The sequence below is a fragment of the Dasypus novemcinctus genome, chromosome 1 (assembly GCF_030445035.2).
Source record: "Dasypus novemcinctus isolate mDasNov1 chromosome 1, mDasNov1.1.hap2, whole genome shotgun sequence".
Classification (NCBI taxonomy): domain Eukaryota; kingdom Metazoa; phylum Chordata; class Mammalia; order Cingulata; family Dasypodidae; genus Dasypus; species Dasypus novemcinctus.
This window is the reverse complement of record NC_080673.1, coordinates 94,017,732-94,032,253: the sequence shown is the minus strand read 5'-3', so window position 1 is coordinate 94,032,253 and position 14,522 is coordinate 94,017,732. Positions and strand designations below refer to the sequence as shown.

General features: G+C 37.4%; 1 protein-coding gene across 7 annotated transcripts in view; it reads right to left on the bottom strand.

Moving 5' to 3' along the window:
- Nucleotides 1-14,522, bottom strand: part of TBCK (TBC1 domain containing kinase) — a 445,069-nt gene that overhangs the window by 424,330 nt on the left and 6,217 nt on the right. For all 7 annotated transcript variants that reach the window (XM_058294468.2, XM_071215231.1, XM_058294462.2 and 4 more), the window contains exon 2: nucleotides 4,185-4,400. In XM_058294468.2, the coding sequence (XP_058150451.1) occupies nucleotides 4,185-4,377 (193 nt within the window). In that variant the 5' untranslated portion in view covers nucleotides 4,378-4,400. The remainder of the gene's footprint in view (nucleotides 1-4,184; nucleotides 4,401-14,522) is intronic.

Here is a 14,522-nt window from a genome sequence, read left to right as displayed (position 1 = left end):
TTACAAACATCCTGAAGCCAAATGATGGGCCCCCAAAACTCCTGGTTTAGAGCCACTATTTTATTTTATTTTTTCCATCATCATACAATATGCTCTTATTTCTCCATCTTACAGAAACCTTATTCAGACCCCTTCCTTTCACTCTAGCTATCACTTCAATTCCCTGTTACCATTTAACAGTAAAAATCCTCCAAGAGCTGTCTATAATCGTTGGTTCTAACTCAACTCATCCCTTTGGCCCTTAAACCCAGGCCAATGAGGTTTTACCTTCCTGATTCCACCGAAACTGCTCTGATAAAGCTCACAGTGACTCCCATGTCAGAGCCACTATTTTAATTATTGGATTTAATTTCCTTAGATGATTACTCACAGAAATCATGGGACAAAAAGTTACAGAGACTTTCCAGCTCAGAGACGAATGCAAGAAAAAGTATAGCAAAGCAAACTCAGATGTGTTCAGAACACTGCCCATAACAAAACATGTAGGAAATATCAGATCCCTGTAGCAAAGAAGTTTTTATACTAATATCACCATAGTTTACCTAGACAACAGGCCTTATGAACATTATAAAGCTTGCTACTGATCTTTTTTCATATCTATGTAAATATCTAGTAATTATTTCTTAATATGCTATCTCATAAAAATAATTTGAAGGTGTTAGATTTCCCTCTTTTCCTTGACCTACCAGAATTTTACAAAAAAAAAAATTAGTCATCTGAAAAAACTACATATTAGTTAATATTACTAAATTTATATCTTATTCTTAACTTTGTTTTCTTTCTCCCCACCTTGATTATATACTTTCCCTTGTGTACCACATATTAAAAATAAATATTGTATATATGTCTATAACTTGCCTCAAGTTCTTTCTGGAATAAAATAAGATGGTGATGAATTTAAAATGTAAAGTTTTAAAAGAATAAAAATGATTAAGAATGATAAGATTTTGTTTAGGTCTATGTCAAAAATAAAGGGTTGGTTCATCTTTTGAAAATCTATTAATCCTTTTAGGTCACAGTGCCATTAAAATGTATAAGTATATAAAACTTTCCAGAGAGCAAAAGGTACTGCTCTGTCTTCAAAAGTTTCTTACCCCTCCCAATATTTTAATATAAGATACTGGCTAAAAGAAACAGCTCTGCTAGTCCTACATGTCTTAGACCCTAAAGTAGGAGTACTTCCACCAAGAGACACAACAATGATGCCACTGAACTGGAAGTTAAAACTGTCATTCAGCCACTATGGGCTCTTCATGCCTCTGAATCTACAGCGAAAAAAGGGAGTTTCTGTACTGGTTTAGGCGACTAATCCTGATTATTAAGGGGAAAGAGGCTTGCTACTACATAATGTAAGTAAAGAAGAAATTCTCTGAAATACAGGAGATCCCTTAGGGAGTCTCTTAGTACTACCATGCCTAGGATTAATGCCAAAGAAAAATTCAACAACCCAATCCAGGCAGGTATACTAATGGCCCAGAACATTCAGGAAGGAAGGTTGCAGTCCCACCACACAAAGAACCATATCAGCTAAGATGCTTCCTGTGGGTAAAGGGGATATAGAAAGGGTTGTAGAAGAAAGTAGCTATAAATATGAGCTACAATCATGTGACCAGTGCAGAAACAAGGACTGTAAAGGTAAGGAGTATTTTTCCTTGATTTTTAATTAATATGTTTGTATATATACCCAGAGCAAAATCTGTTTTATTGCTATTTTATCTCTTTATTTTATAAATATAAGTTGTATTAACTTTATGTCATAGCATATAAGTTACAGGATATCAAATTTAAGAGTGAATATTACCCAAGCACTTGCATCTTCTTCTGTGGAAAGGGTTAGTGTGTTTCTGGTTTTACATAGGATAATTGAATTATTTTAGATGAAAGTGATGTTGGTATTTTTATTTAGAGAATAAGTGTGGTTTAAGGAGATGTGTGTGGCTTCCAAGCTGACAAGAGGTAGACTGTGATGGTTAAGTTCTTGTGTCAACTTGGCTAGGTAATGGTGTCCAGTTGTTTGGTCAAGCAAGCCCTGTCCTGACCATTACTGCAAGGATATTTATGAACTTAAATAATTTGTCATTTGGTTTCATCTATGGCTGATTACATCTACAATCAACAAAGGAGACTGCTTTCAGCAATGAGAGAAGTTTCATCCAATCAGTTGAAGGCCATAAAGGGAGAAGTGATGACTTCAGAACTCAGAAAGAATAATTTCTTCTTTGTAGGCCAACCAGTTTTACCTGGGTAATTGATCAAATTCTTCATTGGAGTCTCAACACATTGCCTGACCTGTGGAAGCTTACTTGCATTCATGTGAGTCAATTCTTATAATAAATATCTTAATATTTACATATATATATATCCTGACTAATGCTATATCTATATTTATATTTATATAAACCATTTACTGGAGAATTACCTTTTTTACTACCCTCTTTCCCAGACTGTTCACTAAGCCTCCTGAAAGCATATATGTATGTGATAGAATCTCAATGTACTAGGGTTAAGACACTGAATAGCTCTCAATGGCAGAATGAGGTCAATATTTGTATTATCATAGAGTTACAGAAGCTTTTAAAATATTTCCAAAAAGTGACAAACCATATTGCACTTTTATTTACTAGTTGTGTGTCTCTCAGCTAGTTACTTTTATTATCCTGTGCCTTAATGTTCTTATCTGTAAAATGAAAGTAACAACAATTTCTACTTCATAGTAATACTATGATTAAGCTAACTAAAATATTCAAAGCACTTAGAATATTGTTTGATACATAATATTAGCTATAGTAATCATAACCAAAACATTTTTATACTGAAAGTCTACAAAACACAAATAACTCAGAACTAATATTTTAAAAGAAGTAACTCAGACTACCTGAAAATAAAGTTTAGCATACTATTCAGCAAAACAATAAGGAAAATGTAGTCTACATATTTTAAGGTGTTTAATATTAGGTTTAAATATATGAAATTGTTATTTTTACAGGCAAAAAACCCCAGTAGAATATGAACAGTTTTCTAAGATTAACCCTCACATATGCTATATTTTCATATCTCCAGATTATTTTATGTTAGAATAGCTAAATACGTTTCACTGGAATGCATTTAAATAATTTTAAGAAATGCACCCTCAGCCTCAAATAAATCTTCCATAAAAATTTCAAAATAATTTAAGTATTTCCACCATTGACCTCTTTAGTGGAGTATGGAGTAATCCTGAACATACTATTGAAAAAGTCATGAAAAATCTTCCTGGTGAAATATAAACCTTCTAATCAATAGGTTTCAACATTTCTGCTTCATTTCTCTAAATGAAATTCTACAAGAAAAGACTAATGCAGCTAAGAGAAAAAAATTATTATTTTCAATCATAAAACACATCCCAATGACAATTTTAGTTTTCTCCCATAAGAACTTTCACTTCCTTCTTATAGAAGGTAAAGAAATATGTTTAAGGATAGGTAATTTCCATGAGAAAATTAAATGTCCTTATTCTCAAATCTGAGAAATATTAATTATTCAAATGTAGTTATTTGTTCATTCATTCATTCATTCAATTCATACAATCATTCAATAAAAATATATTTAGTACTTCCCATGTGTCAGGTGCCATACTGGCTCTGAGGTTAAAGTCGAAGTAATTTAGTCCTTATCCTCAAGAACTCAGAACCTCAGAGGGGACAAATTAGATAGAAAATGATAATAACATATGATAAAAAGTTATAACTGCATCTTGGAAAGGGGCCCAGATTGCAGCAAAACTTCCACAGAAAGTAACATCAGCCAAGATTTGAAAGAAAAGTCAGGATTTACTAGAAAGAGTGGGAACAGTATAGTAATATCTGGAAAAGAAAATAGCAAAATAAGAAAGCGAGGACATTTAAAGGCCATGGCACAGTCAGGAAAACTGTAAGTGACTCAGAGTGACTGCAGTGAAGAGTTAAAGCTATAAAAAAGACAAAAAATATAACTAAAGAGGTCAGCAGTGACTAGACCATGAAGGATCTTACATACAATACCCGGCTAAGGAGTTTGGATTTTTCCCTGACAGATTTACAAATGAATGGGAAAGTGTTAGTCAATGCGTGTGTGTGTTTGCGCAGATTTCTTTAGCTATATATGTATATTTATAACCTAATCAGGGTAACAGTAGAGAAAACAAAAAGGGGGGAAAAAAATCTCACCATGTTTTCCCCTAGAAATATCCACATATTGACACAGTCTGGGGTGAGTGATGGTCTTAAGAATTTGAAAGCGTCCCAAAATTTTGATGGAATTTGGCGTGAGAGGAAGCCCGTTGCTTCCACAAACATCATGGGGCAGAGCCGAGGCAAAGAAGGTAAAAGCACCCATTTCAGCATCCTTCAGGGGAAACATTTTCAGAGGTCTGTCAAGATGACCTGGAAAAGGAGAAAGAGGCAAAAGAGAATTTTACGATAGATGAACCAAACAATGTACCAGGGTTATCTCAGCTTAAAGACAGTTATATACAACTTGGAAGAAAATGTCAATCTGAACAATTCACAACAAAAAATATCAACGTTAAAAAATTATAGGAATATGTCAAAGAAAAAAATATACAAATATAAATTTATATTTCAGCTCTCTAAATCAAAATCAAAGAACTTCAATGGCATGAAAAGGAACAGAGAACATTCTAGGATGTCTTTCAGCTTTGCATCTGTCATTGCATATTTATAGCAATAAGGCTCTTCTCTTACCTAAAGCTTGAATAACCCACTGACCGTCAAGATCCCTTTCTTCTTACAGAGTGAAGGAAGTCAGGAAAGAGGAAATAAAATGCCAACCAGAAATATTTAAACTCTATTTGTAGTACTGAAGACAAACAGTGTAGCTTAAATATCAAGACATTATACTAGGAAGCGGACATGGCTCAACTGATAGAGCATCCGCCTACCATATGGAGTGTCCAGGGTTTGATACCCAGGGCTTCCTGACCCGTGTGGAGCTGGCCCACGTGCAGTGCTACCACGTGCAAGGAGTACCATGCCATGCAGGAGCGCCCCTGCACAGGGGTTGCCCCATGCACAAGGAGTGCGCCCCGCAAGGAGAGCCACCCTGCGTGAAAAAAGCACAGCCTGCCCAGGATTGGCATCATACACATGGAAAGCTGACGCAGCAAGATGATGCAATGAAAAGAGAAGCAGTTTCCCAGTGCCACCTGAATAATGCAGACACAGAAGAACACACAGCGAATGGACACAGAGAGCAGACAAGGTGAGGGGAGAGAGAGAGAGAAAAAAAAGACATTATACTGTACAATATTTCCTGCCAAAGTTGTAATTGGAAATTGAGGCACTTGTTTTTGGTGGTTTGTGTTGGAATAGGAAATGGAGCAGCCCCTGGCTTAAGGAAGTGTTGCTGAGCTTGGTGGTCTAGGTCTTGGTTTTTGAACTTATTAATTAGAATGGGAAATAAACAGAGTTCAGAAGTGAAGGGAAAAAGTAACCCACTGGGTTGTATCATTAAATACTGGGGACAACTTAGGTACAAACCTATTCTAAAAAAGAGAATGATCCATCTTTATAAGGAAGCCTGGCCTCAATACGCATTCGAAGGTAAGCAGAAATGGCCAGCACCAGCATCTTTAGAGTATAATTCTATTCTACACTTAGACCGATTCTGTAGAAGTTTAAGGAAGTGGAATGGAATTCCTTACATTCAGTGCTTTATGGCATTAGCCTAAACTGAGAAACTTGAGAGAATGTTTTGGACATGGTGTACTCCAACTAGTCAGGCCCAGGGCCCACAGCACACTAAAATTAGAGAAAATGGTGACTTGCCACCCCAGCTGGCTGAAGAATTAGTTAAACAACCACCTGTCCAAAAGCCAAAGTTAAATAATTGCAAAGACAGGGGAATAGAAACAAGAAAAAAAAATTCTCCCAGTCTCTAATTCAACTGATGAGCTCTTAGCTACTATTGTCTCGAGTAAAGCCACTGCTTCTACAACTCCCCCACCTCCAAATAAGTTCACTGACTTAGACCTGGAAGATCTTGTTAACCCGCAAAATGTTAATCAATCTTTTATTTGTCAGAGTGCTCCTGATATTAATGCCAAATTTCAAAAAGTAGAAGGAAACCTAGGACTGCCATTTTCAGCCCTGGTAGAGATTACTTTCAAGGTGTTCTATAACCTAGAAGCAGCCCAAGAAAACATTAGAAGAAAACAAAGGCATATAAAGCTAAATTAAATGCTAACCTTTTTAGGAGCAATCCTGAGCAAAACCCTCCAGCAATAGAGGGGACCAATGAACAGTAAGACCTCCAGGACCCCTAGAAAGCCTCTGTGCCCCCAGCAGTATGCTTACTGCAAGGAGGATGGGCATTGGAAACGAGAATGTCCCAGTCTCACAGGGAAAAGAGTACCAAAGACTCCTAACCCTACAGCCCAAAACCCACAACTTACAGGGGATGTAGAAAGCCATCTAGGGAGATGGGGCCCAGGGGCACTTTCCACCAGTCAGGAAAGGATCCTAATCACCCATAAGAAACCTCAGGTCTCTTTCAAAGTGGGTGAAGAATTAGTAAATTTTCTGGTGAGTACAGGAACAACAACTTTTTCAGTTTTGAATTATAGCTTACTCCTGAACTTCTAGTCTGTCCATTGGATATACTCCTGAACCTTAAGTCTGTACGTTAAGTGTACTCCTGAAGAGTAATCCAGAATATATAAGTTTTAAATGTCTGTCTAAACTGATAAATTAGAGATTTATAATTTATAATTTATGTCTGATAAATTAGTGGTTACCTACACTTACAGTGCTCAAGTATTCCTAAGTGGTTCTTAGTTACTAATAAAAGTGTTTTTAAGAATAAGCTTGAATATTACAGGCAACAGCGGTCCCAAAGGAGATCTAAAAAGCAGTAAAAACGAAAGATGAAATGATAGAAAGCTTGGAGCCAGTCACACCAAAGGAGTGAGAATTATGAGTCAAATTAGTGAGTTTTATGTTTCTGTTGGTGTGTCTAACTCTATTTGTGTTTGTTTGTTTGGTATATATTTCATACCCCTCAGAGCAACGAGCTGACCACCTGGCCTTCCCTAACCTTTAGCATGCAGGCTCAACTCTCTCAGAGCAATGAGTTGACCACTTGGCCTTCCCTAATCCATGGGGGACAGGTCCACCCCTCTCAGACCTGTAGGGTGCTGACCTTAACTGCCATAATCCTTGGGGAATATGCTCTACCCTCTCTGTACCCTGGGTGGCAAAACTCTCCCAGAACATCAGGTGGGAACATCCACCCTCTTCAACTACTGGTGCAAATTCACCCTCTCTGTACACATAGGGGGGTTCCTCTCTTGGCCCAAGGTGATGTTTTAATTCCAACTCTGTTTCCATGGCCTTCCTCCTAAAGCTGTTTCTCCTTCAGTCTTTCCTTTCCATGTCCCTTTTAGTCCAAGCTGACAGTGGTTTTGTTCATACAGTTCTCTCAAAAACCTTTTTGGTTTAGCATGTAAGAAGCAGGGGTCCAAGCCATCAGACAGACTTTCCACAAGTCTTTCTGAGATAACTGTATCTTCAATCCTGATTTACAAGTTCCGAGTTCAGTTAAGTCCTCCAATGGGGCACTTTCTTCTGGGAGCTTGATTTCCAGAGGCTTGGAATTTCCAAAATTAGCTCTGCTTTCTTTGTGCCTGACAATTCTGTCCACAGTGTATCTCTCTTGTCTAGCATTTTGGTATAAACTGCAAGCAGAAGCCAAGCCAGGGGGTCAACTCTGAGAGGGTTGAGAGGAAGTTTCAGAGGTCTACATAGCAGATGAGATTTTGCTCCAAGACAAATTGTATTTCTTTAAATTGATTGTGATATGACTGAGTACTTGCATTGTCACTGATTTAAGGTTTTTTTCAACACTGTAATTTCTTTTTGGAATTCAGAAGGTGGACTGTAGCAATTTGACATAGTTATATATTCCAAAAACAGATACTGGATTATGTTTATAATCTGGTCTGTAGCAGGGCATGATTAAGTTATGATTAGGGCTTTGATTTGGCCATGTCATTAGGGTACTGAATCCCCACACCTGGTGGGTAGGGCTTCACAGATAAAAGGCATGGCAAAGGACTGAGTTGAGGTCTTTTGATATTGGAGTTTTCATGTTGCAGTTTGATGCTGAAGCCTCAAGCTAGAGGCCCAGGAAGTAAGCTCAGAGAGAAAACAGAAGCAAGTCCCAGAAAGAGAGAAACCTTGAATCCAGGAAAAAACAAGCCCTGGGAAGAGAGGAACCCTGAGATCAGGAAAAAGGAAGTCCTGGGAAGAGAAGAACCCTGAACCCAGACAGAAACAAGACCCTGAAAGAGAAGAACCTGGAAGCCTGACATCAGGAGCCATCTTGCTCCAACACATGAAAATAGACTTTGGTGAAAGAAGTAACTGATGCTTATGGCCTGGTATCTGTAAGCTTCTACCCCAAATAAATATCCTTTATAGGGAAGTGGATTCGGCCCAATGGATAGGGTGTCCGCCTACCACACGGGAGGTCCAAGGTTCAAACCCAGGGTCTCCTGACCCGTGTGATGAGCTGGCCCACAAGCAGTGCTGATACATGCAAGGAGTACTGTGCCATGCAGCACGTCCCCCATGTAGGGGAGCCCCACACGCAAGGAGCACACCCCGTAAGGCGAGCCACCCAGCGCAAAAAAAAGTGCAGCCTGCCCAGGAATGGCGATGCACACACGGAGAGCTGATGCAGCAAGATGACGCAACAAAAACAAGACACAGATTCCCGGTGCTGCTGACACAAACGGATATAGAAGAACACATGGCGAATGGACACAGAGAGCAGACAACTGGGTGGGGGGGGGAAGGGAAGGGGAGATAGATAGATAGATAGATAGATAAAATACCCTTTATAAAAGCCAACCTTGTATCATCTGTCTTGTAATTCCCCAATTGAATTTTTAAAATGTATTAATTAGCTTTATTGAGATACATTCACATACTATACACTCTATCTAAAGTGTATAATCAGGGAAGTGGATGTGGCTCAAGCAATTGGGCTCCTGTCTACCACATAGGAGGTCCAGGTTTTGATGCCCAGGGCCTCCTGGTGAAGGTATGCTGGCCCATGTGGTAAACTGACCCACTTGGGAGTGCTGGCCTCTGTAGAGTGCTGCCCCATGCAGGAGAGCTGGCCCATTCAGAGAGCTGGCCAGCAAGATGACACAACAACAACAAAAAGAGAACACAGAGGAGAAAGAATGAGAGATGCAGCAGATCAGGGAGCTGAAGTGGTGCAAGAGAATGATTACCTCTCTCCCACTCTGGAAAGCCCCAGGATCGGTTCCTGGAGCTGCCTAATGAGAATATAAGCAGACACAGAAGAACACACAGCAAATGGACACAAACAGCAGACAATGGAGGGAGGAGGGGGAAGTCAATAAATAAAAATTACATAAAGTGTATAATCAATGGCTTTTAGTATAATCACAATGCTGTGCATTCATCACCACAAAAAATTTTAGAATTATTTCATTTCTCCAAAAATAAAAACTCCACACCACTTAGCATGCCATCCCTAGCCCCATATAACCACTAATCAAAATTTCATCTTTATAAATTGATTTCTATTTATATTTTACATAAATGAAATGATACAATATGTTACACAATATATTTAGTTCATAGTAACAGAATCATACAGTATTTGTCCTTTTGTGTCTGGCTTGCTTCCTACAACATAATGTCCTCCAGGTTCATCCATCTTGTCATATGCTTTATGATTTCATTTTTTCTTACAACTGCATAGTATTCTATCATGTGAAACACCACAGTTTATCTATTCATTGCTTGATGGACACCTGGGCTGTTTCCAACTTTTGGCAATTGTGAATAATGCCACGATGAACATTACTGTGAAGATGTCTGTGTCACTGCTCTCGGTTCTTTGGGTATATACCTATTAGTGATATGGCAGGGTTGTATAGAAAATCTATATTTAACTTTTTAAGGAACTGCCAAACAGTCCTCCACAGTGGCTGTACTATTTTGCATTCTGACCAATAGTAAATAAATGTTCCTATCTCTCTACATCCTCTCCAACATCTGTCATTCTCTGTCTTTAAGAGTGGCCATTCTTACATGTGTGAAATGTTACCTCACTGTAGTTTTGATTTGCATTTCCCTAATCCTTAGTGATGTTGAACAATTTTTCATGTGCTTTTTTGCCATTTGTATTTTTCCTTTGGACAAATGTCTATTCAAGTCTTTTGCTCATTTTTTAATAGGTCTTTTGTCTTTTTTTACTGTAGAGTTGTAAGATCTCTTTATATATCATGGATATTATAACCCTTATCGGAAATGTGATTTTGAAATATTTTCTCCCGTTGAGTCAGCTTGCTTTTTAGCCTTTTGACAAAGTCCTTTGAGGTACAAAAGTGTTTAATTTTGAGGAGTTTCCATTTATTTATTTTTTTCTTTTGTTGCACTGGCTTTGGGTGTAAGGTTCAAGAAATCATCACCTACCACAAAGTCTTTAAAATGTTTCCTTATATTTTCTTCTAGTATTTTTATGGTCCTGATTTTATACTTAGGTCATTGAGTTAATTCTTGTATAGGGAGTGAGATAGGAATCCTTGTTCATTCTTTTGGCTATAATTATCCAGTTCTCCCTGTACCATTTGTTGAAGAGACTGTTTTGTCTTGCTAACATGGACTTGATAGGTTTGTCAAAAACCAGTTGGCTGTAGAGGCAAGGGTTTATTTCTGATGCTCAATACTATTCCACTGATTGATGTGGCTATCTTTATGCCAGTACCAAGCTGTTCTGACCACTGTATCTTTGTAATATGTTTCAAGGTCAGACGGTGAAAATCCTCCCATGTTGCTCCTTTTTCAGAGTGCTTTTGACTATTTGGCACACTTCCCTTCCCAATGAATTTGGTAATTGCTTTTTCTATTTCTGCAAAGTAGGCTGTTGGAATTTTGATTCTTAATGCTTTGAATCTGTAAGTCAGTTTGGGTAAGATTGACATCTTCACAGTATTCAGTCTTCCAACCCATGAACACGGAACGTCTTTCCCTTTGTTTAGGTCCTCATTGGTTTCTTTTAGCATTGTTTTATAGTTTTCTGCACATAAATCCCGTACTTCTTTGGTTAAACTGATTCCTAGGTATTTGAGTCTTTTACTTGCTATTGTAAATGGAATTTTTTCCCTGATCCTCCTCAGATTGCTCAATACTAGTGTACAAAAACATTAATGATTTTTACATGTTGATCTTGTATCCTCCCATTTTGCTAACTCATTTATTAGCTCAGGGAGCTTTGTTGTAGATATTTCAGAATTTTCTAAATATAGGATCATGTCATCTGCAAATAGTGAGAGTTTTATTTCTGCTTTTCCAATCTGAATGCCCTTATTTTTTTTTTCTTGTCTAATTGCTCTAGCTAGACTTCTAGTACAATGTTGAATAACACTGGTGACAGTGGGCCTCCTTGTCTTATTCCTGATTTTAGAGGGAAAGTTTCCCCTTGAGTAGAATGTTAGCTGTGGTTTTTTCATACATGCCTTTTATCATACGAAGGAATTTTCCTCCTATTTCTGTCTTTTGGAGTGTTGTGTCAAGAAAGGAAGCTGGATTCTGTCAAATGCCTTTTCTACTTTGATTAAGATGATCATGTGATTTGGTTTTTCCTTCTATTTGTTAATGTGGTATATTTCATTGATTGATTTTCTTATGTTGAACCAGCCTTGCATACCAGGAATAAACCAACTTGGTCATGATGTATAAGTTTTTTGATATATTGTTGGTTTCAATTTGCAAGTATTTTCTAAAGAATTTTTGCATCTGTGTTCATTAGAGAGATTGGTCTGTAATTTCCTTTTCTTGCAGTGTCTTTATCTGGCTTTGGTATTAGGGTGATATTGGGTTCATAAAATATGTTGGATAATTTTCCCTCCTCTTCAAATTTTCAGAAGAGTTTAAACAGGATTAGTCTTAATTCTTCTTGAAATGCTTGATAGAACTCACCTGCGAAGCCTGGACTTTTCTTCATTGGGAGATTTTTTTTTTTAATTAAAATTATTTATTTTTAAAAATTACATTAAAAGAATATGAGGTCCCAATCAACCCCATCACCCCCACCCCCCACTCCCCCCACAGCAACACTCTCTCCCATCATCATGACACATCCATTGCACCCGGTAAGTACATCTCTGAACATCACTGCACCCCGTAGTCAATGGTTCACATCATAGCCCACACTCTCCCACGTTCCATCCAGTGGGCCCTGGGGGGATCTACAATGTCCCGTAATTGTCCGTGACGCACCAGCCAGGACAACTCCACGTCATTGGGAGATTTTTGATGATGGTTTCAATCTCTTTAAATGCGATTGCTTTATTAAGTTCCTGTATTTCTTGTAGTGTCAGTGTAGGCTGTGCTTTTCTAGGAATTTGTCCATTCCATATAGGTTGTCTAATTTGTTGACATACAGTTTCTCATAGTATGCTCTTATGATCCTTTTTATTTCTCTGGGGTCAATCGAAACTTCCCCCCTTTCATTTCTTATCATATCTATTTGTTTCTTCTCTCTTTTTTTGTTAGCCTTACTAGGGGTCAAGATCAATTTTATTGATCTTCTCAGAGAATCAGCTTTTGGTTTTGTCGCTTTTCTCTATTATTTTGTTATGCTCAACTTCATTTATTTCTGCTCTAATCTTTATTATTTCTTTCCTTCTGCTTGCTTTGGGATTGGTTTGTTCTTCTTTTTGTTAGTCCAATCGTTCAGTTTAATCTTTGGTTTTAGCTCTTTCTTCTTTTTTAATATAGGCGTTTAAGATGATAAATTTCCCTTTCAAGACAGTCTTCACTATATCCCATAAGTTTTGGTAAAGTTGTGTTCTTGTTTTCATTTGTCTCAATATATTTACCCTTTTCACTTGCAATTTCTTCTTTGACCGCTGATTATTTAGGAGTGTATTGCTAAGCCTCCATTCATTTGATAATTTACTTCTTTCCTGTCTATTATTGATTTCCAGTGTCATTCCACTATGATCTGAGAAGAGGCTTTGTATAATTTCAATCTTTTTATATTTATTGAGAGCAGCATTGTGCTCTCTCACATGGTCAATCCTGGAGAGAGATCCATGGGCACTTGAGAACATTGTATAATCTGCTGAGTTTGGATGCAACGTTCTATATATGTCTATTAGGTCTAACTGTTTCTCATATTGTTCAAGTTCTCTGCTTCTTTGTTGTTCTTCTGTATGGTTGTTCTATCTAATGATGTGAGTGGTGTTTTGAAGTCTCCAGTGATTATTTTAAAGGTGTCTATTTCTCTCTTCAGTTCTGCCAGAGTTTTTCTGATATATTTTGGAATAAGTATCTATGCACCTAACCAGGGTAAGTGCATAACAAACCTGATGAATTGTAACTTTTATTAATATATAATGGTCTTATGTATCTCTTATTTTTTTTTGCATTTAAAGTCTGTTTTATCCAATATTAGTATAGCTACCCCTGCTCTTTTTTAATTTGCTTGGAGCATCTTTTTCCAACCTTTCACTTTCAGCTGGTTTCTATCCCTGCACCTAAGGTAAGTTTCCTGTAAGCAGCATATGGATGATTCATGTTTTTTAATCCATTTTATCAGCCTACATCTTTTGATCAGGAAGTTAATCCATTCTCATTCAATGATATTACCCTAAATGCATTATTTATTTCCACCATTTTATTCTTTGGTTTTCATATGTCATATTATACTTTCATCTGTCTTTTTATACTCTTCTGGTTATTCTTTCTGCTCTTCTTTCTTCTATACTCCCCTTAAAGCCTCTTTCTCCTGTCTTTTTCTTTCAGGCTTTAAAACTTCCTTAATACTTCTGGCGAAGATGGATTCTCTTTTATGAACTCTCTTGGTTTCTGCTTGTTTGTGAATATTTTACACTCACCTTCATATTTGAAGGACAGTTTTGCTGGATAAAGAATTCTTGGCTGGCAGTTTTTCTCTTACAGTATCCTAATTGTATCATACCACTGTCTTCTCATCTCCATGGTTTCTGATAAGAAATTCGCACTAAGCCTTACTGGGTGTCCCTTTTATGTAATGGTTTGCTTCTCCCTTGCTGCTCTCAGAAATTTTTCTTTGTCTTAGACGTTTGACATTCTGAGCAGTATGTGTCTTGGAGCAGGTCTATTCACATTTATTCTGATTCGGATATGATGCACTTCTTGGACATGTAAGTTCATTTCTTTTGTGAGAGCTGGAAAATTTTCTGCTATTATTTCCTTAAATATTCTTTCTGCCCCCTTTCCCTTCTCTTCTCCTTTGGGAACTCCCATGACACATGTTGTTGCACGTCATGTTGTCATTCAACTCCAAGTCCCTGCTCAATTTTTTCAAGTCTTCTCTCTTTAAATTCAGCTGTTCTGTCTTTGGTATTGCTTATTTTTTCCTCTATTATTTCAACTCTGCTGTTGTATGACTCTAATGTGTTTTTTATCTCACTTCTTGTGTCTTTCATTCCCATGAGCTCTGTTTCTTTTCTATTCAGG